Raw genomic sequence first — 26,748 nt, 5'->3', positions numbered from 1 at the left:
GGCCAGATTTAAGCACTCCACGGGCCGCAACCGGGCCGCGAGCCTTGAGTTTTTCACGCCTGATCTATGGTTTTCTACACACAGAGTTATTAGATTTTTATTGTTCGTGCTGTCTTTCTTAAAGGCTTCTGTTTACAGTAAAGGCAAGACAAGAACCAGCTCTTTCACTTTGATGTTATATATGCAAGAAAGAGCCGAGGTGGCGCAGTGATTAGAGTGCAGTACTGCAGGCCACTTCAGCTGACTGCTATCTGCAGTTCGGCGGTTCAAATCTCACCGGCTCAAGGTTGACTCAGCCTTCCATCCTTCCGAGATGGGTGAAATGAGGACCCAGACTGTGGGGGCGATATGCTGACTCTGTAAACCGCTTAGAGAGGGCTGAAAGCCCTATGAAGCGGTATATAAGTCTAACTGCTATTGCTATTGCTATTTACGCACAAAAACAGATATTTTGATTCCCACAATGGACAAATGGCTGCAAAAGTTGACGGATTTGATAGTGGAGCTGACTAAATGGACTGCTTTCATTTAAGAAAATAATACAATTAATTTTGCTTCTATTTGGAAACTGTTTCTGGACTTTGTGCTTGTGGTGGGTAAAAATGAAAATTTGATTTTCTCTTTTACTGATTAGATAGATTTGGGTTAGGATGGGGCTTAAAAATGGTGAGTGTTATGTTCTGAGCTTGCGCTGACTAAAAGTTTAAGCGGGAAGCGCTCGACAGCTGATTGGCTGATCGTTTGACAGCTCCTGTATAAATAGGGAGCTGTCCAAACGAGCAGCGCGTGTTCCTATCTAACCCGGTTCTGAAACGTTAGCTTGTACTTAAGGGAATAAACTTGTTAGCCTTTTATTCCTGTCTCTGCCTCAGTTCTTCTGGCCACCCACAGGTCCTTGGTACACACCACTGGCGACGAGGATGGGATCGCCAAACTGAGGTACGAGAAGCTGAAGTCACTTACTGCTGAAGTCACTCGCTGATTCACTAGAACCGCGCTTAATTCTACCGCGACGAGACGTCGCTGGCTCTGACAGGAATGGCCACGTTAAATTTCGCGCCATTCAACTATGGCTCTGAGACATGGGAGTCTTACACGGCTCGGTTCGAATGTTTTTTGGTCGCGCACGACCTCACCGAGCTGACGGACGAGCGGAAATGCGCATTTTTCCTGTCCGTCTGTGGCACAGACGTTTTTCACACTGCCAGGGCTCTTACAGCTCCGGAGCCCATTAAGGCCGTTCCCTGGCCCGTGCTGCTGGCGAAGCTGACAAGCCATTATGCCCCGTCTCCGTCCAAGATAGCCCGCAGGCACGCCTTTCACCAGCGGAGCCAAGCTGAGGGGGAGTCCGTCAGCGCCTACGTTGCAGCGTTACGATCGGCCGCTCTTCACTGCGAGTTCCGAGACTTGGACGAGGCCCTCCTTGACCGCCTCGTGTGTGGCCTGAGAGATCTCAAGCTGCAGAAGCGACTGTTAACCAAAACAGATCTCTCCTTTCAAACCGCCTTCGATGAGGTCCGGGCGTCCGAAATGGCTGCAGCATCCTTAGCCACCATCGCGAAGAGTCGGTCTGCCACAGCAGCACAGCCAGCCAATACATTCAGCACAGCTACAGGCCTCTTAGACTCTGAAAGTGAGGACTCGGAGTATGAGAACTCTGAGGACATTAACCGCCTTCACGAGGCGAACAAAAAGAGCGTTCCGCAGAGGAAAGGCGACCCTAAATCTGCATGTGTTGGTTGCGGAGGCAACCACGAAAGAGCTGAGTGCAGATTTGGGCAAGCCCTCTGCCAGCGATGTGGCAGGAAGGGCCACATCGCTCGGGTGTGCCGAGCCGCGCAGCCCATGTCCTCCTCTGAATTCCAAACCGATCGGTCTAGACAACCGAGGAACCGAAATAGTGGCCCCAAGAAAGCCAGGATGGACTGTCACGCCATCCTCCGAAATGCCACCCAGGATCTCTCCTGCCACCAGCTCCAGAAAAAGATACAGCTAACTGTTACCGTGGAAGGAAAGCCCTGCGAGATGGAGTTAGACACCGGCTCCGCAACTTCCATCGTGTCCTGGAGCACGATTAAGCGCCTGCTGCCACAGCTGTCAAAACGCCAATTACAAGACTGTAATCTGACGTTAAGAGACTATCAGGGCAACCTGATCCCAGTAATTGGCACCCGCAAAGTCAGAGTGCAGTTCAAGGGGTTCGACGGCCGGTTACCCCTCATCATAGTGGAAGGCCGGTTGCCCAGCCTTCTCGGCCTCGATTGGTTCCAGTCCCTAGGCCTGCAGATCAGCGGAATCCACCATCTAAGCGAGTCAGCTCTTGATTGCCTAGTAGCAGAGTTCCCTGTGGTGTTTGATGGCTCACTAGGCAAATACACTGGCACACCCGTGTCTTTCAACCTTGACCTGTCAGTACAGCCGGTGCGGATGAAGCCTCGCCGAGTCCCCATCGCACTCAAACCAAAAGTGGACGCAGAATTGGACAGGCTGGTGGCTCAAGGCGTCCTGGAGCCAGTGGACCATGCCCGGTGGGAAACACCCATTGTGTTACCCATCCAGCCAGATGGCAGCGTGAGGATTTGCGCTGACTACCGCTGCTCGATCAACCGTGCCCTGCCTTCCAACGCGTACCCGGTGCCAGTGGTCCAGCATTTGCTGCACACCTTGGGCGAGGGGACTGTTTTCGCGAAGCTCGACCTCGCCCAAGCGTATCAACAGCTGGTGGTGGACGATGAAGCAGCAGAAGCCCAGACAATCATCACGCACTGGGGCGCTTTCCGTTGCCGCAGATTGCAGTTTGGGGTCAGCATCGCCCCAGGACTGTTCCAGAGTTTGATGGAGCGGCTGCTCCAAGGACTCAGAGGCGTCGTTCCCTATTTTGACGACGTCCTCGTGTCAGCCACCTCCCTGGATGAACTAATGGCCCGATTGCGCTTAGTTCTCCAACGTTTCCAACAAGTGGGACTGAAGGTCAAGAGAGATAAGTGCCAGGTTGCGGTAGCCCAGATAGAATTCCTTGGTTTCCTCATTGATGGCAGTGGCATCCACCCCACGGCTGCCAAGACCAAAGCCATCGTGGAGGCCCCTGCCCCCACTAACAGAGCTGAGTTACAGGCCTTTTTAGGCCTACTTAATTTTTACGCTGTTTTTCTGCCCCACAAAGCATCAGTCGCTGAGCCGCTGCATCGCCTCCTAGACTCAGGCGCACCCTGGGTTTGGGGCCGCAGGGAAGCTTCCGCTTTCCTAGCTGTCAAGCAGCTCCTCATCTCCAACGATGTTCTAGTACAATACAGCGAGCACTTGCCTCTCGTACTCGCTTGTGATGCTTCCCCTTACGGGGTGGGCGCCGTCCTTTGCCACCAGTTACCCAGCAGAGCAGAGGTACCAGTTGCCTATTTTTCACGCACGCTCTCTGCCTCTGAACGTAACTATGCCCAAATTGATAAAGAGGCTCTTGCCATTGTGGCTGGGGTGCGCCGGTTCCACCATTACTTGTACGGCCGGCCATTTCAAATTGTCACGGATCACAAGCCCCTGCTCGGGCTACTAGCTGGAGATCGCCCTGCCCCTCAGGTTCTCTCCCCACACATGACCCGCTGGTTTGTTTTCCTCGCGTCATACGAATACCAGCTGCACCACAGACCGGGGAAGCAGATCGCACACGCCGACGCCCTCAGCCGTTGCCCCCTGCCAGAGGCCTTGGAAGATCCTGCTGCTGCTGCACCTGTATTCCTTATAGACGACCTCAACCTTCCACTCTCTGCCGCCGACATCGCCCGGGAGTCCGCAAGGGATCAGGTAATTTCCCGGGTGCTAGACTGGGTTAAGCGAGGGTGGCCGAAAGACCCCGTAGACCCCGTTTACCTCCCCTTCAAGTCACGCCTGGTGGAGCTATCCGTTCAGCGCGGCTGTTTGCTGTGGGGCCATAGGGTTGTCGTGCCAGCCTCACTAAGGACTACCGTCCTGCGGCAGCTGCATCACGCTCACCCAGGAATTGTCCGGATGAAAGCCTTAGGTAGAAGCTATGTTTGGTGGCCCAAGCTTGACCACGACATAGCCGACCATGTCGCCGGCTGCCCACAATGCCAGAGTGCCCAGGCGCTGCCACCTAAAGCAGAGCCGCGAACGTGGGAGCCCCCTTCCACCCCATGGTCACGAATTCACGTTGATTTTGCAGGCCCCATTCACGGCCGAATGCTCTTTATTGCTGTTGACGCCTTCTCGAAATGGGTCGAGGTCGTCCACATGTCCTCCACTACTGCAGACGCGCTAATCGCGACCCTGCGCCACCTTTTTGCCACCCATGGCCTGCCCGACGTGTTGGTGTCCGATAACGGACCGCAACTGACGGCAACCAAGTTTGAGGCTTTCCTTGCTTCCCACGGCATCCGGCATGCCCTCACCTCCCCGTTCCATCCCGCTAGCAATGGCTTGGCGGAGCGCGCTGTTCGCTCCGTCAAAGAGGCTCTTTCCAAATTAGATCACCTTCCCTGGCAGGAACGAATTGACGCCTTCTTGCTAGCCCAACACTCTACTCCCTCGCCAGAGACGAACACGAGCCCAGCCGAGCGTCTCATGGGACGGCGGTTGCGGACAACCCTGGACCGTTTGCACCCCGCTTATTCCGCTCCGACCCCATTGGATTCCCGGGGAGGGTCCCACTCCTTCGCCCAGGGGGAGGCAGTGTATGCCCGGAATTATGTAGGACATCCCTTGTGGCTACCGGGCATAATCACTGACCAGACCGGGCCCTGCTCCTACAGGGTCAGGCTCCTCGACGGCAGAGTCTGGAAACGCCACTGCGACCAGTTGCGGAGCAGGCACCAACCACCAACAAGTCAGCAGCAGTCAACCGACCTGCCAACACCGACGGGCCCGACGACCGACGCCGAGCACGGAAACGAGGAGGCCAGCCGAGAACAAGCAGCCGGAGCCCCAAACCGAAGCGGCGACTTACTTGGTGGGCCAGCACCATCCTTCGTTCTCCGGCGGCCCGGGCGATCGCCGTCCTCCGATGCAGAGTCCTCGGCCGAACAACCAGAACCTCCAAACAGTGCAGAAGGGCCTAGGGCATCCGGCCGCATCAGGCGGCGTCCAGCATATTTACAAGACTACGCCTGCGCGAACTTAAGGGGGGAGGAGTGTTATGTTCTGAGCTTGCGCTGACTAAAAGTTTAAGCGGGAAGCGCTCGACAGCTGATTGGCTGATTGTTTGACAGCTCCTGTATAAATAGGGAGCTGTCCAAACGAGCAGCGCGTGTTCCTATCTAAGCCGGTTCTGAAACGTTAGCTTGTACTTAAGGGAATAAACTTGTTAGCCTTTTATTCCTGTCTCTGCCTCAGTTCTTCTGGCCACCCACAGGTCCTTGGTACACACCAGTCAGTATATATTATTATGAAAAAATAAGTTGAGGTTGTATGTTATTACCTTATTCTACTGACTCACTGGAGAAGAGCTTAATACTGGGAACGATGGAGAGGAAAGGAAGAAGGGGACAGCAGAGAATGAGGTGGCTGGATGGAGTCACTGAAGCAGTCGCCTTGAGTTTAAACTGACTCCAGAGGATGGTAGAGGACAGGAAGGCCTGGAGGAACGTTGTACGTGAGGTCACAATGGGTCGGACACAACTTTGCAACTAACAACAACAACTACACCAAAAGAAGTCAATGTTTTCATTCTACTTTCCCCCTTTCCCTTACACTTTTTCCTCTTCCCCCTTTCCACCTCTATTTTTCCATTATTTTCATATTTATTTGTATTTCTATATTTAATATTTTGAGCCGAGGTGGCGCAGTGGTTAGGGTGCAGTACTGCAGGCCACTTCAGCTGACTGCTATCTGCAGTTCAGCGGTTAAAATCTCACCGGCTCAAGGTTGACTCAGCCTTCCATCCTTCCGAGGTGGGTGAAATGAGGTGGGTCCTCAGACTGTGGGGGCGATATGCTGACTCTGTAAACCGCTTAGAGAGGGCTGAAAGCCCTATGAAGCGGTATATAAGTCTAACTGCTATTGCTATTGATAAACAAATAAAAAAACTTGAATTACAAGAACCAGATTAGTGATCTTTTAAAACAATAATAAAAAACAAACAAATAAGCAACAACAACAACAACAAAAGGCAATTGTTATGCCCAAAGAGTTAACTTGCTTCCACAAATACAAACCACCATTTAACTCACAAAATACACAAGAGAGAAATGACAACTTGTTTCTGGGAAAAGAGTATTACTGGTATTGTTTCATTGACACATTATGACTGATGTTTTTTTAATGCTTTTCTGTTGTTTTCCATGATTTTTTTAATCCTTATTTTTGCTAGATGCCACTCAAACGCAGTCCGGCAAAATAAATGAATAATAAACTCTACTGTTCTAAAAAGCTACGTCTGTCTCCAGTAAGAGAGAGGAAGCAAATTCATATTTCTCACAATCCCTCCTTAAATAAATACTTGTTTAAACAGAAATAAAGACACATAGTTCTTGTGGAATAAAACATAAAAGAATGAAACACTGGTATGAGGTACATCTTTGATCCAAAACTAACAGCATATTATATTTTGGAAATTCTTCAGTTCTAACTATTTACAAAGAGTTCATTTTAAGCCCCAGATTTTCCAGGTGAAAAGTTGAAGTTCTGAAGACTAAAACGAGAGAGGATGTTATAAAAATGCTTATTATAGCTGCAAGCTTGAACACGATCAACCTTTGGGTTACATTTGTCTATTCAAAACAATGTAAATATTTGCGATTTGTTTGTTAATCCTCTACATGGAAGGCTCTACTGTAGAACAAGGGGATGTGGTGGCTCAGTGGCTAAGACACTGAGCTTGTCAATCAGAAAGGTTGGCAGTTCGGCAGATCGAATCCCTAGTGCCGCATAACGGAGTGAGCTCCTGTTATTTGGCTTCTGCCAACCCAGCAGTTCAAATTCATGTAACAATGCAAGTAGAAAAAATAGGAACCACCTTTGGCGGGAAGGTAATAGTGTTCCGTATGCCTTCAGCATTTAGAGATGGAAAATCAATGCTATTGGCTTTGAATCCATAAGCATTATAGGGTGGTGATTTTTCCCCCCATGGCTACTGAATGTTCTCGAGAGATGAAACTAACTCCGTCCTTGTTTTGAAAGAAAGGCTTACCTCCAAGCTGCATGTAAAGAAAACTAGGTGCAAAGGTTATTATATCAATTGACAAAAAGCCAATTAGTCATTGGAAAGGCACTACTGTAATGCGCTCTACATGGGGCTGCCCTTGAAAAGTGTTCAAAGACTTCAGCTAGTCCAGAATGCAGCCGCGTGAGCGATTGTGGGTGCACCTAGGTACACCCACGTTACACCTATCCTCCGCGAGCTGCACTGGCTGCCCATTGGTCTCCGGACTCGCTTCAAGGTGCTAGTTGTTACTTATAAAGCCCTACATGGCATCGGACCTGGGTACCTGAGAGACCGCCTCCTGCCAATTACCTCCCAAAGACCAATTCGATCGCACAGGCTTGGCCTTCTCCGGGTTCCATCTGCCAGCCAATGCCGGCTGGCGACCCCCTGGGGGAGAGCCTTCTCTGTTGCAGCTCCGGCCCTCTGGAACGAGCTCCCTGTGGAGATCTGGACCCTTACTACCCTCCCGGCCTTCCGTAAAGCTACTAAGTCCTGGCTGTTCCGGCAGGCTGGGGGCTGTTAAAGCACCCAGCCCTGTCTTAATTGTGACTGTTGTGAATTTTAAAATTGTTTGTATTGTCTTATTTATTCCCTCCTCTGTTTATTGTGAGCCGCCCGGAGTCCTTCGGGAGTGGGTGGCATACAAAACCAATAAACCTAACCTAAACCTAACATCTAACGAGCTATTTCCTTAAGCCAACAAAGTGGCTAAATAAAGGCATTCCAGTTACCTTAAAGGGCACTTTATAGCACTTATAGCACTTATATACCGCTTCATAGTGCTTTTACAGCCCTCTCTAAGCGGTTTACAGAATCAGCCTCTTGCCCCCAATAATCTGGATCCTCATTTGACCCACCTCGGAAAGATGGAAGGCTGAGTCAACCTTAAGCCTGTTGAGATTCGAACTGCCAGATTGCAGGCAGCCGGCAGCCAGCAGAAGTAGCCTGCAGTACCACATTTTAACCACTGCACCACCACGATTCTCAGCTTAGCTATTCTATTCTTTGGGTTTCACTTAGGTTTTTTTCCCTCTACGCTTATTTCAAATCCCAGTTCATTTCTCAATCATTTGGCCAGTGGTGGATTCCTAGCAATTCAGACTGGTTTGGTCGAACTGGTAGTGGTTTGGTGCTGGAACCGGCAGCGACCCAGGCCTGCCATGCCCCCAAACTGGTTCTCTGGGCAGCACCATAGGCACCGCCATCTTCTTTTTCAGTTCTGCGCATGCACAGAACAATTTTAATTGCACTGTGCATGTACACAGCATGCATCAAGTGTGCGCCCACAGCGTGTACATGAGCGAACTGGCAATAGTGCCTGCTGAAACACACTCCTGACCTCAGCTCTAAATTTGTAAATTTAAATTTTTTATAAATAAATAAATCACCGACGCAAGACTATATTCAGAAGTATATCAGGCCTGCAGCCATGGATTGAAATTGTGTCTTTGGTAAAGACGTAGCAGCCCATCCCCAGAAAATGTTTTGTGGCTGAATTCCTACCCTCATTTCAGGAATCTTAATATAAGGGGGCACTTAGCAGACTAGCTTGCCAAGAAGGTCTCACAATCCAACGAATCCACACAAACCAATCGAAGTTCTCCCAAACATCTTAAGTAAATCAAAAGTCCCAGGAGTCCAGGAAGTAAATTGGGACTAACAGCCAGTATGTAGGACAGACATACAGAAGACTAACAAAATGCATCCATGAGAACCAACTAGCAGTCAGAAGGCATGATGAAAACTCCTTAATCTCCCAGCATATGGACAGATGATTGAGTCTCAGACTCAATCATCATTTCAACAGGTCAATTATAAGCAGACTAAAGCTAAATCCAAAAATTGATAAGGAATTTGTGGAAACTTGGCCCTTAGACAAATCAGCCATCAACAGGCACGTAGAGATAAACAACATTTACACATCATTCAAAACGGACAATAAAAAGGCGACAGAAAGACCAGGACATTTCCTCACTAGAAATCAACAATGAGATAAGCAGGGGTTAAGACCAGACACACCATCAAGCGGTAAACAATGCCCTAATCAAGGAACTACCAACTCAGAAAAACAATTGAGGAGTAAACAACAGTCGAATCAAGGAACTACCAAGGAGTAAACAACACCCCTACCAACACTGACAAGCCAAGATATTATATTTAAACAAAGGGCAAACCCCACTCCCTTTTTAGTACTGAAAAGTCTGGTATTGAAGGTCCACAAGCCAACAATCGAACTCAGACAGCACCAAGGACTCCACAGTTTAACCCTGACTTAGATATTATCTTCTATTGAAAGAAGGCCATAGCTTCATTCTGCCCACCCGGGCCAGGTTTTAAATCATAGAATCATAGGCTTAAGCCCATCACTGCTACAGAATACTCATTCATTAAATTAAAATGGACCTTAACTAACATTTAACAAAATTCAAAATTAACAAACCCATTAGCCTAGTTGAGTTGGTCATCCTGTCTGGCAATTACCCTTTGGCTCATTCAAGTCTCCAATCAGGACACTTCTGACTTCCAAGGCGAGGCAAGCCATCCCTTAAAGCAGTGGTTCCCAAACTTGGCAACTTTAAGACTTGTGGACTTCAACTCCCAGAGTTCTCCAGCCAGAAGAGCTAGCTGGAGAATTCTGGGAGTTGAAGTCCACAAGTCTTAAAGTTGCCAAGTTTGGGAACCACTGCCTTAAAGGTATAGTATAGGTGGTAACTAGCTCAACAACAGTAACTGTGAGAGGGATCTTGGAGTCCTAGTGGATAATAATTTAAATGGGAGCCAGCTGTGTGCAGCAGCTGCCAAAAAAGCCAACACAGTTCTAGGCTGCATAAACAGAGGGATAGAATCAAGATCACGTGAAGTGTTAATGCCACTTTATAATGCCTTGGTAAGGCCACACTTGGAATACAGCATCCATTTTTGATCACCATGATGTAGAAAGGATGTGGAGACTCTAGAAAGATTGCAGAGAAGAGCAACAAAGAGGATTAGAGGACTGGAGGCTAAAACATATGAAGAACGGTTGCAGGAACTGGGTATGTCTAGTTTAATGAAAAGAAGGACCAGGGGAGACATGATAGCAGTCTTCCAATATCTCAGGAGTTGCCACAAAGAAGAGAGAGTCAAACTATTCTCCAAGGCACTTGAAGGTAGAACAAGAAGCAATGGGTGGAAACTAATCAAGGAGAGAAGCAACTTAGAACCAAGGAGAAATTTCCTGACAGTGAGAACAATTAATCTGTGGAACAACTTGCTTCCAGAAGTTGTGAATGCTCCAACACTGGAAGTTTTAAAGAAGAGATTGGACAACTGTTTGTCTGAAATATTACAGGGTCTCCTGCCTGAGCAGGGGGTTGGACTAGAAGACCTCCAAGGTCCCGTCCAACTCTGTTATTCTATTCTAAGTCACCGCAAGGGCCCAGAAGGCCTCCTGAAAGCCACCTTCTCTGCACTGAGACCTGCAGAGGCTGAGAAATGAGAAGAGAAATTCCTTAGCCTGAGCCAGGGCTATTGTGCCCGGGTCTCAGCAGCTGAGTGGGGCACCCTGAAACAAACAGTGGTGGTAGGAGCAGCCCAGCGTTGCCAAGGCCGAAATTAGCAAACAAAGAAAACTCTTTTTCTTTTGTGGAAAATGAAATTCTCCAGCAGGGTCTGGCATGGCCAGGGCCCTATTAATAGAACAATGTTCTGCTTTGATAGCAAATGATTTTCGGACAATGCCGTGATGTCTTCTGAATGTGCAGAATTCAGAGAGCGTCTGTCCTTGCTCAGATTTTCTTCTGGGGGGATTCTTTATCATTTGTGCTACTTTTTTGTGGGGGGGGAGGGAACGGGGGGAAGGGAATTTTAGGGTGAGCACCTCCTGCCGTTCTTGAAGTGGGTGGCTCACAGACCGGCAGTCCTCGAACCTAGGACCACGATTGAGCCCAAGATTTCTGTTGCCAAGTGAGGCTTTCGTTAAATACGTTTTTGCCCCGTTTTACCAACCTTCCTTGCCATGGTTGTTAAGTGAATCACTGCGGTTGTTCAGTTGTTAACTGTACCTGGCTTCCCCATTGACTTTGCTTGACAGAAGGCAGAAAAAGGGGATCATGTGATCCCAGGACATAGCAACTGTTATTCTATCTATCTATCTATCTATCTATCTATCTATCTATCTATCTATCTATCTATCTATCTATCTATCTATCTATCTATCTCTCTATCTCTCTCTCTCTCTCTCTCTATCTCTCTATCTCTCTATCTCTCTATCTCTATCTCTCTCTATATATCTATATCTATATTATCCATCCATCCATCCATCCATCTACTGAATATCTCTATCTATCTATCTATCTATCTATCTATCTATCTATCTATCTATCTATCTATCTATCTATCTATCTATCTCTATCTATCTATCTATCTATCTATCTATCTATCTATCTATCTATCATCTATCTATCACTATCTATCTCACTATCTGTCTATTATCCATCAATTCACCCATCTATTTATTTATCTATCTCACTATCTCTCACTATCTATCTCACTCTATCAATCCATCCGTCTGTCTGTCTATCCACCCATGCATGCATCCATCCATGCATCCATCCTTATCCACCCACCTATCTATCTCTATCTATCATCCATCTATCTATCTATCTATCTATCTATCTATCTATCTATCTATCTATCTATCTATCTATCTATCATCTATCATCTATCTATCTCACTATCTATCTCTATCAATCTATCTCGCTATCTATCTATCTCTATCTCTATCAATCTATCTCACTCTATCTCATTACCTCACTAACTGTCTCTATCTATCTATCTATCTATCTATCTATCTATCTATCTATCTATCTATCTATCTATCTATCTATCTATCATCTATCTATCTATCTATCTATCTATCTATCTATCTATCTATCATCTATCATTATCGATCTATCTCACTATCATCTATCTCTCTCTATATATATCTCACTATCTCACTATCTATCTCACTATCTATCATCTATCTATCTCTCTATTTCTCTCTCTCTCTCTCTATCTCACTCAATCTCAATCTATCTCATTCTATTTCTCTCTCTCTCTCTCTCTCTCTCTCTCTCATCTATTAAGTGCTTATCTGAGGATACACATGGAAGTAAGGCCAGTTGCTGAGGCACTGAGGACTTCACAAGGAAGGCATTATATAAGCTTATTAGTTACTCATACATTTTTAATTGTTTGCTTTGTGCCCACGATTAATCAATGCTCAGGGTGTGGGGTATTAAAGCTTTAAATCCTGCCCGCTGGCACCAACATGCCATGGCAGAACATGGCACACATACCCCATGTCTATTCCCAGGAGCACTGCATGTTTATTCCTGTAAGTATTTACATTTAATAAAGTTTGTGACGATCATACCACCGCCTTTCAGCTCCTCTTTCTTGCAAATCTCTCCTAGTTATTGATCCCTGGAGGGCATTTGCCTTGCATTTACAAGCGGGCAAACACCCCCCCACCCCCAAAATATAGAACTGTCAGTCTGACAACAGAAGACTCAGAAGTACAGCCAGTCAGAATGTCCCTGAATCAATGCACTATTTTGTCCTTGTTCGTTGCAAAGTCATGTCCAACCCCTCGTGACCCCATGGACAACGTTCCTCCGGCCCTCCTGTCCTCTATCATTCTCTGGAGTCCATTTAAGCTCACACCAACTGTTTCAGTGACTCCATCCAGCCACCTCATTCTTCTTTTGCCCTCCCATCTTTCCCAGCATGAGGCTCTTCTCCAGGGAGTCCTTCCTTCTCATTAGGTGGCCAAAGCACTTGAGTTTCATCTTCAGGATCTGGCCTTCTAAAGAGCAGTCAGGGTTGATCTCCTCTAGGACTGACTGGTTGGATCGCCTTGCAGTCCAAGGGACTCGCTGGAGTCTTCTCCAGCACCCTAGTTCAAGGGCCTCCATTCTTTGGCGCTCAGCCTTCCTTATGGTCCGACTTTCACAGCAATCCATTGCAGCTGGGAAAACCATAGCCTTAACTATACACACTTTTGTTGGCAGGGTGATGTCTCTGCTATGCACTATTTACCAGAAGTCTTTTTTCAGTGCCATTGAAGTAGCCACTTTATGATCCATTGTAAACCGAAGACTACCTGTTTTGAAATCTTCTGGAGGTTTCCAACTCCCCCTACCCCGTCCCTGTTGTTATTTTGAATAAGGGAGGACCCTGAGTCTCGCACTGCTACACAAACCTTTTCTGCAGCCTCTGAGGAAATGTTGCATGTGTAGCTTGGAGGCATCACTCGCTGGCACTTCTTCTGTTGGTTACTCATGGCCCAGGAGTTCGCAAAATTGTAGCTGTTCTCTTCCAATATCCCTGAAATGGACAGGAGAGAAAGGGCAACGGGATGTGATCCTGTGATTAGAATTCCCTTGTTAATAGACACTTATAATGGGTTCGGGAGAGATCTACATTGCAACGCAAAGCCTATCATTCTCCTTAAAAGAGATTTCCCCAAATTTTCTGTAGGGAGTTAGCACCCACCCCTCTCCTAGAAAAATGAATTATTTTAGGAAATATTAAAAAGGCAGAATGTTAAATTCCCCTGGATGAGAAATGGAGAAGCAAAATCCGCATTCCCTCCCCACTCTGGGGCCAGCCAGAGGTGGCATTTGCTGGTTCTCCAAACTACTCAAAATTTCTGCTACCCGTTCTCCAAACTACTCAAAATTTCTGCTACCAATTCTCCAAACTACTCAAAATTTCTGCTACCGGTTCTCTAAACTACTCAAAATTTCTGCTACCGGTTCTCCAGAACCTGTCCGAACCTGCTGGTTTTCACCCCTGCCGCCATACTTCTACCAGTTCAGCCGAATCGAGCCAAACCGGTGGGAACCAACCTCTGCATCTCACCACATGGCACCTGGGAGGATTACATCACCCAGCAAGGCTAAACCAAGCCTGGGACTCATGGCAGCCTACAAAGTTGCGCCTGCATGGCCCCATGGGAGTCTGACAACCAATCAGAATACAGGCTCAAATTCAAAAGCCCAGACAGGGCATAAAACTGAGGCACTCTCAGCATCTCTGCCCCCTTTTTCCCTTCACCCAGCATCTTCAAGGCATGGGATCTTGTCCACCATTAAAACCATCTTTCCAATCAGCCACCATGTTTCCAGTGTCTTTTTCCCCACTTGGAACTGAACCCAGAAGGACATTTCTTCCAACAGATCAACTCACAAAAATCACTCGGGGCTCTTGCGTTTCTAGGAAACCCTTCTAATTGCGTAAGATACTCAGGATTTAATTCATGAGTTGGCTTCAGTTTCTAACCGTATAAAGGAAAGTGGTGCAGCTCAGGCCCCAGGGGAAATTTCCTGACTTAATTGTGAGAGCACAGCCCCCATCACATCAGCCTGGAAGTTACAAAGTTTTTGGAATAAGACTCACACACAAACATAAACTTTCTCCCAGAACAATATTTCCCAACTTTGGTCCCTTGAAGATGTGTGGACTTCAACTCCCAGAATTCCTAGCTGGCTGGGGAACCCTGGGAGTTGAAGTCCATACATCAAGTGACCAAGGTTTTTTTGTTTATTATTTACTAGCCGATAACCCAGTATTGCCCGGGTATTTATTTATTTATAGGGGGGAAATGTCCGGACCAAATGTTGGATTTTCCCCCTTACTAGAGGGAGCCCCCTTGTGGAGTACTGTGAAGCTGTTACCATGGAAAATCCACCACAGTGCACAGTAGAAGTCATTTTAAGGCACAAGAGGCTGTATCTTAACAGAACAAATACCCCAAGAGGTTTTAGGGGAGTTTTACCCCCACAATATTTGTTTCCAGAGAGTAAGTCATCTGTGTACCAAGCTTGGTTGAAATTGCTCGAGGCGTTCCAGAGTTATGCTGGAACAGACAGACACACACAGCCATTTTTATATACAGTATATAGATTGTTATGAAATTGATTTGCCTCCCATCTCATAACCAAAAACTCTGGGTGGCTCAAGGTTGAAAAACACTGACCTAGAAAAAAATACAGCACGCAACAAAACCACAAAATTAGCCAATGAATAGCAACAGATGAATTGCATCTCACAGAGTTTGAGACCGGGCTTATACATGCAAGCAGAAGAAAACATCAAAAGAATTGTCCTAAGAATAATTATGATGGATCGGGAGTGGCCTCAGACAGCAGGAATACTGTACACATATTCTTTTCCCTCACTTCACAACACAGTAAGCAGGAAATTCTACTTTTTAGCTAATATAAATCGTGCGTCACAGCTGACCATCGGTTTCATTTATTCTATCACCAGTTCAAGCGAGGCAGTAGCATTTTTGCTACTGGTTCGGCCGAACCGGCTCGAACCGGTACCATTTCACCCCTGATTCAAAGTTACAGCAGCCCTGAACAAGTGACTTATAACTGCTTTTCACAATTTAAACTGTTGCAACATTCCTGTGGTCATGTGATCCATATCTGAACACTTGACAACTGTCTCCTATTTGTGATGATCGCCGTGTCCCTGGGTCATGCGATCCGCTTTTGTGACCTTCTGACGAGCCAATCAACGGGGAGCCCAGATTCGCTTAACCCCTGTGTGGCTCACTTAACAACTGCAGTGATTCACGTAACACGTGTGGGAAGAAGGGTCGTCGAATGGGCAAAATTTGCCTACATGAATGTTTCTCTTTGCGACGGAAATGTCAGGCTCAATTGTGGTCGTACGTTGAGGACTATCTGTAGCAACAACCTCAGAAACCCAAACAATTTCTTAAAAAAGAAGAACTGGTTTAAAAAAAGAAGGAGAAACGGATTGTAAATTTAGTTCCTCTATTCCTGCCTGGGGGGGGGGGGGGAAGACCCATTGCTAGCTGATCAGAGATGCAGAAAAATACTGCAATTATCTTTTATTTTAAAAAAAGAACAATTAAGCTTCAAATAGGTTTTACGCAGGGTATTTTATTTTCCCATGAGAAAGCAAACTGGAAGTTTCCTTCCTAAAAATAATACCAGCATGTTTATCACTGCTCATTCACCGACCTTCCTCCCAAGAAGTATAACCAGAAAAGTGACTCAGACCTTGAAGAGGGAAACATATGGAGTCACCATCGTCTAGTGCCTGGGAGCAAATACAGATTTTCTAGAGCATTTACACCACACAGCTGCCACCACTCAAACTATTCACACAATAGTTCTCACAATGAGCAGCAAACTTTCCCCAGAAGACTAAAGGTTGGTGGTTACTTTTGCAACCCTCTCCACACCCAGGTAAAGGTAAAGGTTCCCCTTGCACATATGTGCTAGTCGTTCCCGACTCTAGGGGGCGGTGCTCAGCTCCGTTTCAAAGCCAAAGAGCCAGCGCTGTCCGAAGATGTCTCCGTGGTCATGTGGCCGGAATGACTAAATGCCAAAGGCGCACGGAACGCTGTTCCCTTCCTACCAAAGATGGTCCCTATTTTTCTACTTGCATTTTTGACATGCTTTCGAACTGCTAGGTTGGCAGAAGCTGGGACAAGTCACGGGAGCTCACTCCGTTATGAGGCACTAGGGATTCGAACTGCCAAACTACCAACCTTTCTGATTGACAAGCTCAGCATCTTAGCCACTGAGCCACCACGTCCTTCTTTTTTTGCTGGAACACTGGCAACCTTCCAGACTAAACCCTGATGTGCCAACATTATTTGCCAGAGGCTTTTTAAAGCCTGTCTATTTGAAAACTAGAAGCATTTTCAAAAACAAAGCTAATTCAGATACTTGGGTGGCCACCGTACTCATGTCCTCTTTTGAAAATCAAAAGAATAAGGAATAAAAATTGAAACCCCAATGGGAGAGAATATTTGCAGCTCAGGGTTGAATTGTGGCATCCTTGGTGGTGCTCTCTGAGATTGTTCGTTTTCTCTGCAGATGTTTCATCACCCAACTTAGTTCAACCTTGGTGCTCTCCCTGAGCGTGTTGTTTTCGTGCAGATGTTTCATCACCCAACTAGTTGGGTGATGAACAATCTAGCTGGGTTATGAAACAGCTGCAAGAAAACCACCAAGTTCAGAGAGCACCAAAGGATTGAAGAAAGTTGAAGTCAGAGAGGATGGACCATCTAAGGGCATTGAGAAATGTTCCCAGGAGACATTCAATGAAAGCTCCTTGTTTTCTTTCAAAGCTGAATCTCTGGAGTTCAGGACTTCTAGAAGAGGGAATATTCAAATAGTTTCCATCTTGCAAAGATTGCTGGAGACTCCCATCTTTGCATCTTCAACCATGGCAGGAAGTAGAGTAGAAGGGTCTTAACCAGCTTGCCCTGATTCTCACCTTTTGTGGCTTTCCAGAGGGAGGGGCGCAGAGCTGGTATTCAGCAGGTTCTGACCAGTTCTGGAGAACCGATAGCAGAAATTTTAAATAGTTTGGAGAACTGGTAAATGCCACCTCTGGCTGTCCCTGCCCCTATCTATTCTCTGACTCCTGAGTCCCAGCTGATCTGGAGGAAATGGGGATTTTGCAGTATCCTTCCCTTGCCATGCCCATCAAGCCACACCCATCAAGCCATGCCCACAGAACCAATAGTACAAAATTTGGAATCCCACCACTGGAGGGGCGGCATCAGGGGTGAGATTCAGCTGGTTCGCACCGTTTGGGCGAATTAGATGCTAGTTTTAGATCTGGTTCACAGAAAGGGTAGTTGCAAGGACTGGATGGCCTCGCCCATCCTTTCCCTCTCCTCCCAGGAGTCTCCACATGGCCAGTGCAGGGCCCACACAGAGGCTCCGGGAGGGCAAAAATGGAAGCCGAGGTGGTGCAGTGGTTAGAGTGCAGTACTGCAGGCCACTTCAGCTGACTGTTAGCTGCAGTTCGGCGGTTCAAATCTCACCGGCTCAAGGTTGACTCAGCCTTCCATCCTTCCGAGGTGGGTGAAATGAGGACCCAAACTGTGGGGGCGATATGCTGACTCTGTAAACCGCTTAGAGAGGCCTGAAAGCCCTATGAAGCGGTATATAAGTCTAACTGCTATTGCTACTGCTAAGCCTCCTGGAAATTATGGAAATATGGAAACAGGCTCGTTTCCAGCCTCCACTAATCATGGATGCAGCACTCTTAAACGGAGCCAACATTCCATCTCTTTTTTAAAAAAAAAATAGAAATAAATGTTTCTCAGGTATAATGAATCATCTGGGCTGGAATAGAATCAAAAATAACAAGCATAGACCTTTCCCATTTGGCTTGTTAATGTATTGACTCTATACAAAAGGTTTCAAATGACACAACTGTTTTATTCCAGTAAGCTTTTTTTCCTGCCCAGCTGCCCTGGAGCCTTAATCAGATACGCTAAAATTCTTAAACTTTGTACAGCCATTCCTAAAGTAGAGGTTACAAGACGTTTAGAGGCACATTTTTGTGGCGGTCTCAAACCCAACTCCTGTCGCGGCTGTACATAGGGCAAAACCTACCCTAAAAGGTCACTCATCACCTGCCATTTGCCTTCCAGCCCAGTGGTGGGATTAATTTTTTTACTACAGGTTCTATGGGCATGGCTTGTTGGGCATGGTGTGGCTTGTTGGGCATGACTTGTTGGGCATGGAAGGGGAAGGATACTGCAAAATCCCCATTCCAGGGAAAGGATACTGCAAAATCTCCATTCCCTCCCCACTCCAGGGGAAGGTTACTGCAAAATCTCCATTCCCTCCCCACTCCAGGGGAAGGATATTGCAAAATCTCCATTCCCTCCCCACTCCAGGGGAAGGATACTGCAAAATCTCCATTCCCTCCCCACTCCAGGGGAAAGATACAGTCCACAAGTCTTAAAGCTGTCAAGTTCGAACACCCCTGGGTTTTTTTTCTAAAGGGTTAGGGGTGCAAGGGTCTTGTAACTTGATAGCTTTAAGACTTGCATGCTTCAAATGCCAGAGTTTCTGAGCCAACATTTTGGTTGCTAAGCAAAAAACGTTGTTAAGTGAGTTTCACCACATTTTACAAGTTGGCCACGCCAACCAAGTCACATGGCCGGCAAGCCACTCCCACTCGGTCACATGGCCGGCAAGCCACTTGCACCCGGTCACATGGCCGGCAAGCCACTCCCACAAAGCAGGCCACACTTACAGAAGAGGTTCTAAAAAAAATTGAAACCAGTTCTGGAGAACCGGTAGCAGAAATTTTAAATAGTTTGGAGAACTGGTAAATACCACCTCTGGCTGGCCCTGCCCCTATCTATTCTTTGACTCCTGAGACCACCACTGGTCTGTGGTCATAAATAATCCTTTGAAAGACTGACCTTGCCAGACCTTGCTAAATTTGAATGAAAGGAATTAACATTCATTTAATAAAAGGGGTTTTGTCGGGACCAGGCCTCTGCTTCGTGCTTTTGGGGGAAGCCTAGGCCAGAACACATACTGAATACTCACCTTCCTGTGTCATGAAGTCATCTTCAGCAAATTTGTTGAAATTCCCACAGAGTCCACACGTCCTGTTATAGTGTTTCTCTGCAAGGCTCAGAAGGACATTCCCGCTGGTGTCAATCTTCACCACGAAGCCATGCTCCTCACCAGAGAGCTTATAATACCCAGCTTCCTTTTCCAGAAAGACTCCGTTTGAGGCATACGGTATCAAAATCCTTTTTTTTTTAACAAGAGGAAGTGAGAGATTCCCTTAGTATCTGGTGCAGAATTAGAACACACTGCTTTCGATTCTGGAATACAGAGAGCCCTCAACTTCCTTTTTTTCAGTGCCATTGCAACTTCAAATGGCCACTAAATGAATGAGTTGTAAGTTAAGGACTCTCTGTACTGATGTCGACGTGACCGAAATGTTTACCTTTTTTCACCTTGAGTCACAGTGCCATTTAATAACACATGAATATCCAAATATTCTCCAAGGTACAGAGAAAGGCTGGTTCTTTTCCCATTGTGATAGTCACCTGAAATGAAACAAAAGGTTAGCCACATTTTTTACTAACAATCATTGGCTTGCTCTCCTTTTTAACAATTATGGGTAAATTATGAGAAGCAATTGTTCTTATTGCTTTTATTTAGTATAATACCAGCTCTTCATTGTGTTTACTTCCCAGAAATTGTGCAAAATCTTCAAGGCCATCCAAATCAAAAGTTCATCCATTTTCTTTTTTAAAAAATGCTAGATTAGCTAAAATATTTAAAAGTATGTCTAGCAGACGTTGGAAACATAACCCAAAAAAATGGACACATTTTATCATATGTGATGGACCTATTTTAAAGCAAACAAAATTTGGGCAAAAATACACAGGTGGTTAGAAAAGATGATAGGGAAACATGTAGATTTTAAACCTGGATTGTTTTTATTAAGCATAATATCTGGAAAAACCTGATAAGAAAAGTATGTATTTGATATTACATGTCTTAACAGCAGGGAGTATTATATTTGCACAATATTGAAAAAATGAAGACGAACAGATAATTAAGATACTAGATTGTGCAGAAATGGATAGACTTACATTGGTAATTAAAAAGAAAGAAGACACAGAATATTATCATACATGCAATCTATTTTATCTAAAACATGAAGTTATGAATATGAAGAACGGTTGCAGGAACTGGGCATATCTAGTTTAATGACAAGAAGGACTAGGGGAGACATGATAGCAGTCTTCCAATATCTGAAGGGCTGCCACCAAGAAGAGGGAGTCAAGCTATTCTCCAAGGCACCTGAAGGCAGGACAAGAAGCAATGGGTGGAAACTAATCAAGGAGAGAAGCAACTTAGAACTAAAGAGAAATTTCCTGACAGTGAGAAAAATTAATCAGTGGAACAATTTGCCTCCAGAAGTTGTGAATGCTCTAACACTGGAAGTTTTTAAGAAGATGTTGGATAACCATTTGTCTGAAGTGGTGTAGGGTTTCCTGCTTAAGCAGGGAGTTGGACTAGAAGACCTCGAAGGTCCTTTCCAACCCTGTTATTCTATTCCTATTCCTATTCCTATTCCTATTCCTATTCCTATTCCTATTCCTATTCCTATTCCTATTCCTATTCCTATTCCTATTCCTATTCCTATTCCTATTCCTGTCCTGTCCTATTCTATCCTATTCTATCCTATTCTATTCTATTCTATTCTAAACAATGTTAATAAGGGGTCTGGAGGCTAAAGCATATAATGAACCATTGAGGGAATGAGGTATGTCTAGTCTAACGAAGTGAAGGACTAGGTTGAACTGATAACAGTCTTCTAAGCACCTGAAGGACTATCAAAAAGAAGAATAGCTCACCCTATTCTCCAAAACACTTGAGGGCAACACAAGAAGTAACAGTTGAAAGAACATCAAGGTGAAATCCAACTTAGAACTAAGGAGAAATTTCCTGAGAACAATGAATTGATGGAACAGCTTACCTCCAGAAGCTTTGGATGCTCCCAACACTGGATGGTTTCAAGAAGAAACTGGACAGCCATTTGTCTGGGATAATATAGGGTGTCCTGCTTAAGCAGGGTGTTGGACTAGAAGAACTCCAAGGTCCCTTCCAACCCTATTATTCTACATTCTATATTTTGTTCAACAGCTCCCATCTCCAAGCAAGCTCCCTTATATTTAGCTGAACTGCTCGTTCTTCTAATTTCCAAAAACTTCAGACAAGGTTCAAGAAACATTCCACCGTATATTCAAAACTTAAAGTTCAAAATTGATTAGCTTTTGAAGGGCAATTGTTTATATATGAAGAAAAACGTAAATTAAGAGAGAATATGGGGTAAAAATAAGATGACTGAAATGTGAAATGGAAATATGATGTAAAATGTAATAAGCATAATAGAAGATCTAAAGGGAGGGAAAAAAACCAGGACAACCCTCTGTTGACAAAAGAAGTTAAAAAAAATGTAACGAAAAATAAATTAAAAAACTTGGCTTGAAAACTCACCCAGTAAGAGGAAAGATCTCTTTTCACAGTCTCCAGCAAGCAGGTAGCTACAATCTCCAGCAAAATCATAGATCAGTTCGTCAAAGGTTTTGATGTGTTCGTCTCCAAAAAGGCTACAGCGTGCAAATGGCGGCAAGAAATCTTTTTGCCCTGCAAGATCGTGATTCGTTAGCGTAGGATGTCCAGGGCCATAGAACCTTCTATGAAGTTCTACCGTTGTCAAACGAGGCGATGAGTATCAAGGAACCCTCGGCATTTAAACTAGAAAATCCAAACTCAACACAGCTGGTCACACATTTTGTAATACCCTGTTCTCTCAAAAATAAGACCTCCCCGGATAATAAGCCCAACTGGGCTTTTAGATTTAGATTTAGATTTTACTTTATTTGTATGCTGCCCTTTTCCCTGAGGGGACTCAGGGCGGCTCACGATTCAGGGGGAGGGAAGGACAAACAAGTTACAAACATGAAGACAATACATCATTAAAAAAGCGCAACAGTCATACCATTCGAGTGGGGTTGAAGTCTTTAGCCCCAGGCCTGTCGGGACAGCCAGATTTTAAGGGCTACGCGGAAGGTCTGGAGGGTGGTGAGGGTACGAATCTCCACGGGGAGTTCGTTCCAGAGGGTCGGAGCAGCCACCGAGAAGGCTCTCCTCCGGGTAGTTGCCAGTCTACACTGGCTGGCTGATGGAATTCGGAGGAGGCCTAATCTATGGGATCTTATTGGCCTAGTGGAGGTAATTGGCAGTAGGCTGTCTCTCAAGTACCCAGATCCAATACCATGAAGGGCTTTGTAGGTGACAACTAGCACCTGCTAGTTTTAGCACATGCGCTAAAATAAGCCCTCCCCGAAAATGAGCCCTCCCTGAAAAATATTATAAAACAGCAGCAGCCATGAGGTGACCATGCTCAACGCTTTCTGCACCTCAAAAATAATAAGACCCCCCCCCTACTTAACCCGAATTAATTTTAGAACATGTCATAAAGGTGTAACGGTATTGGAGATCTATTGAAATTGCAAATGAACGCCAGTAGTTGGTTGTGTCTTCTAATATAAATGATTCTAAATAAAAACATGTTTAAACAATAGTAACCAAATGAGAATTAAGGTACAGGGATAGTAAAATGTATAACTTTTCTTTCTTGATTTAAAATGTACAACATGATTTAAATGAAGTATATGTAGGGACTGTGGAAGAAACGCACGGAATATATTTGTAACCAATCGATACGCTTTCAACAAGATGTAACGAAAGACGATTTTTTTTCTTTCTGTTTAATTAAAACAATAAAAAAATTCTCAAAAAAATAATAAGACCTCCCTGAAAATAAGGCCAAACGCTTATTTTTTGGGGGGGGGTCAAAAGAAAATAAGACCCTGTCTTATTTTCAGGGAAACACGGTAGGCCTGCCCTACTCTCAACCCCTCCATGAAATGAAGTCAGAATAAGATATGGGCATGTTTTTCACTGAATGTGGCAACCATGAGCTGCGGAGAAAATGGAGAAAAATCAAGGAGCAAAGTAATTCTTGGGGTTTCTCTCTGCCCCAAAGTTTTATTTTAGCAAAGCCCAGAGATTTGGGAGGGGAAAAAAGGAGGATAAACAGCAGTGATCCTTCCCTCTGTGGCTTGACAGTAGGTCAAGTTAGGAAATCACAAGTTTCGTTAATATACTCTTTAACGGCTCTGTGGTTTGCCAGGACTTCCTCAAGGACCCTGCGTTTGGTTAGGAAAATCAATAACAATTGACTGATTGACCTAACAGTTAGAACAATTAATCAGTGGAACAACTTGCATCTAGAAGTTGTGAATGCCCTAACACTGGAAGTTTTTAAGAAGATGTAGGGTAGTGTAGGGTTTCCTGCCTGAGCAGGGGGTTGGACTAGAAGACCTCCAAGGTTCCTTCCAACTCTGTTACTCTAGTCTAACAAAGGCCTGGATTCAAATTACTTGCAATCCTTTGTACCAGGTCATTGCAGGGAACAATTACAGTCAGTAACAGGCCACAATATTTTACAGCGTGACCACACACTGAGCATGTACTAATGGTGCTGGTTGTTTGAACAAGACTACCATGATGATAGCATAACCTAGGTATGCTATAAGGAGAGCCGAGGTGGCGCAGTGGTTAGGGTGCAGTACTGAAGGCCACTACAGCTGACTGTTATCTGCAGTTCAGCAGTTCTAATCTCACCGGCTCAAGGTTAACTCAGCCTTCTATCCTTCCGAGGTAGGTGAAATGAGGACCCAGACTGTGGGGGCGATATGCTGACTCTGTAAACCGCTTAGAGAGGGCTGAAAGCCCTATGAAGCGGTATATAAGTCTAACTGCTAACTGCTATAACCAAGCGGGCAAATGATGGATTTCTTACCCAGTGTTGATACAGGCAGAGCTAAGAGCAGCAGTAGTAAAAATCTGGATCCAATCATCTATGAAATAATTGTTGAAAAAAAGAGAGGAATTAGGAGAAAAATCCCAACTGTGCAGCAGAATCCTATGATCGTTGGATTACACTGGATTTGCTCCAAGGAAGGGGGGACAGAATGTTAGCCCAGCAAAATCCTATCCATTGCCTTTTTTCCCCTCTTTCATTCATGTGCATTTACACCTAGTCAACTCAACTCTCCCAATGAAATAATTTGAAATCTGTATAGAAATATTGCTGGTGGTCAATTCAACATTTTCTGAATACAATAGTCCAAAAAGTCCTAGAAATAAGGCAAGCCCCAGGGGAGCATTATTATTATTACCGGTTAATCTTTGGTGAGATTCACAGCCTTTGGGGCTGGTTGGTAGCTCAACAGCTCGAGTCCTAACCAAGAACTTAGGAACTGTTAAGGTAACATCGGAGGATATAAGCTGTTCCAAGTAGGTGGGTTTTTTGTAGAATTAGAATGTTGTTGTTATTTAAATCACAAATCAGAGCAAGTTAAGCTACTTTGAGCTCAATGCAACCTTAACAAGAATCCTGTTGTAGGACCTAGGAGAAACTATCTAGTTGAACTTGACTGCCAAGTAGGAATCTAACACCCAAGGCAAGACTAACAATCTGCTAGTGATTCAAAATTCCAGCGATTCTGCTTTTATCCAAAGTTCTAGTAATTCTGCTCCTATCCAAAATTCTAACGATTCTACTCCTATCCAACATTCAGGAATGATCACTGCACCCAACACATTGTTCATCAAGAATGCTGTTTCATTAAAAGTACATGGCTGTTGACCAATCCTTATTCTTGGAAGACTTGTTTGCCTTGAATAAAATCAGGACAATAAGCCAGTATTCATCTTAAATATCTCCCCTCCTCACATTTATCCACAGAACCTGGAGTTAGAGTTGGCCTACTGGCCAACACTCAACATGAAGCATTGGCCATGTGGCCTCTTTGATGAAGAACAGCTTAGATACCTTTGCGTTGTGCCAGGATCCGTTGTCCATCATTAATCAGCCTCCCTGCGATCGGAGCCCACTCCCTTGCAGGAGGCTACATTGGACTGGCCTTGCCGGCTATTTATCCCCAGTTGTACAACTCGAGCAGGAACTCTTGTTCGTTCGAAGGGAAGATAAAGGCGGGCTGTTGCTTCCGCCCGGCGCTTAGCACAATGCTGTGATCAGGAAAATCAACTGCTTTAATGGTGCGCAAGAAACAATGAAAGGAAGTCGTATTAAATACTTTTGCAGGACAGATCAACCTTTGAAATGACAAAAAAAAAAAATCTGTTTGGGTATGACAAGTAAGATGTGAAAGCCAGTTAAATGGAAGGGGGGAAATGCTGGATTAGCTCGCACTGGAGGGCAGGAGGAGAAGGAATGGGTGGAAGCCTGTTAAACAGAGAACCAACTTAGGAGTAAGGAGAAATTTCCTGACATTGAGAATAATTGACAAGTTGGAAAGGCTTATCTCCAAAAGCTGTGGGTGCTCCATCACTGGAGGGTTGCAAGACTGGGATGATATATGATCATAAATTAGTAGGGAGTTGGACTAGAAGTTCTCTGAGACCCCTTAAAGACCTAGGATTCTAAGTTCTAAAGTCCGGATGGTGTAAATGGATCATAAATTAGACATTTCTTGGGTTGTCTCTCGATGCATTTATCTAGTTTAAGTGAGTCAAAAAAACCTGTGCAATGACAATTGCTGAATACAGTAATAGAAGTGGCTAAGGACTGACCCTGGACCAGGGGTGAAATCCAGCAGGTTCTGACAGGTTCTGGAGAACCGGTAGCGGAAATTTTGAGTCGTTCAGAGAACCGGCAAATGCCACCTCTGGCTGGCCCCAGAGTGGAGTGGGAATGGGGATTTTGCAATATCCATCCCCTGGAGTGTGGTGGGAATGAGGATCTTGCAGTATCCTTCCCCTGCCATGGCCACCAAGCCACACCCACAGAACCAGTAGTAAAAAAAAATGAATTTTACCACTGCCCTGGACACACACCCAGATCCCAAAATTATGCGCATTGCATATTTATCTCAAAAGACATTCCAAAATGAGGCACATTTCAAAAAAGATAACATTGCAAAACTGGATATTTGCATTGATACCAAACAATTTCCCTTAAATGATATTAATATTGTCTTTAACATCAAGCAGCATAACAAACACTTAAGTAATTCCAAAAAGCTGCCCTCTTTTGCACACTTCTCTGATGGTTCCATGATAATTTTGTGCTGAAAAACTACAGATTTGTGTTCCTCCATGTCTAGACCTATGAAAAGAAGGACCAGGGGAGACAGGATAGCAGTC

At 45.2% G+C, this 26,748-nt stretch overlaps 1 protein-coding gene across 1 annotated transcript in view; it reads right to left on the bottom strand.

The window, feature by feature from the left end:
* VWF (von Willebrand factor) overlaps window positions 1–25,611 on the bottom strand; it is a 185,105-nt gene extending 159,494 nt beyond the window's left edge. Inside the window, 6 exon segments of the mRNA XM_032221125.1 lie at window positions 13,380–13,504; window positions 19,531–19,739; window positions 19,940–20,042; window positions 22,006–22,155; window positions 24,380–24,437; window positions 25,415–25,611. Coding sequence (XP_032077016.1) covers window positions 13,380–13,504; window positions 19,531–19,739; window positions 19,940–20,042; window positions 22,006–22,155; window positions 24,380–24,437; window positions 25,415–25,447 — 678 coding nt within the window. The 5' untranslated portion in view covers window positions 25,448–25,611.
* Window positions 25,612–26,748: the final 1,137 nt, after the last annotated feature.

Source organism: Thamnophis elegans, chromosome 7, assembly GCF_009769535.1.
Source record: "Thamnophis elegans isolate rThaEle1 chromosome 7, rThaEle1.pri, whole genome shotgun sequence".
In the NCBI taxonomy this organism is placed as follows: domain Eukaryota; kingdom Metazoa; phylum Chordata; class Lepidosauria; order Squamata; family Colubridae; genus Thamnophis; species Thamnophis elegans.
Note: the sequence above shows the minus strand (reverse complement) of the source record. Positions and strands in the feature narration are given on the sequence as shown.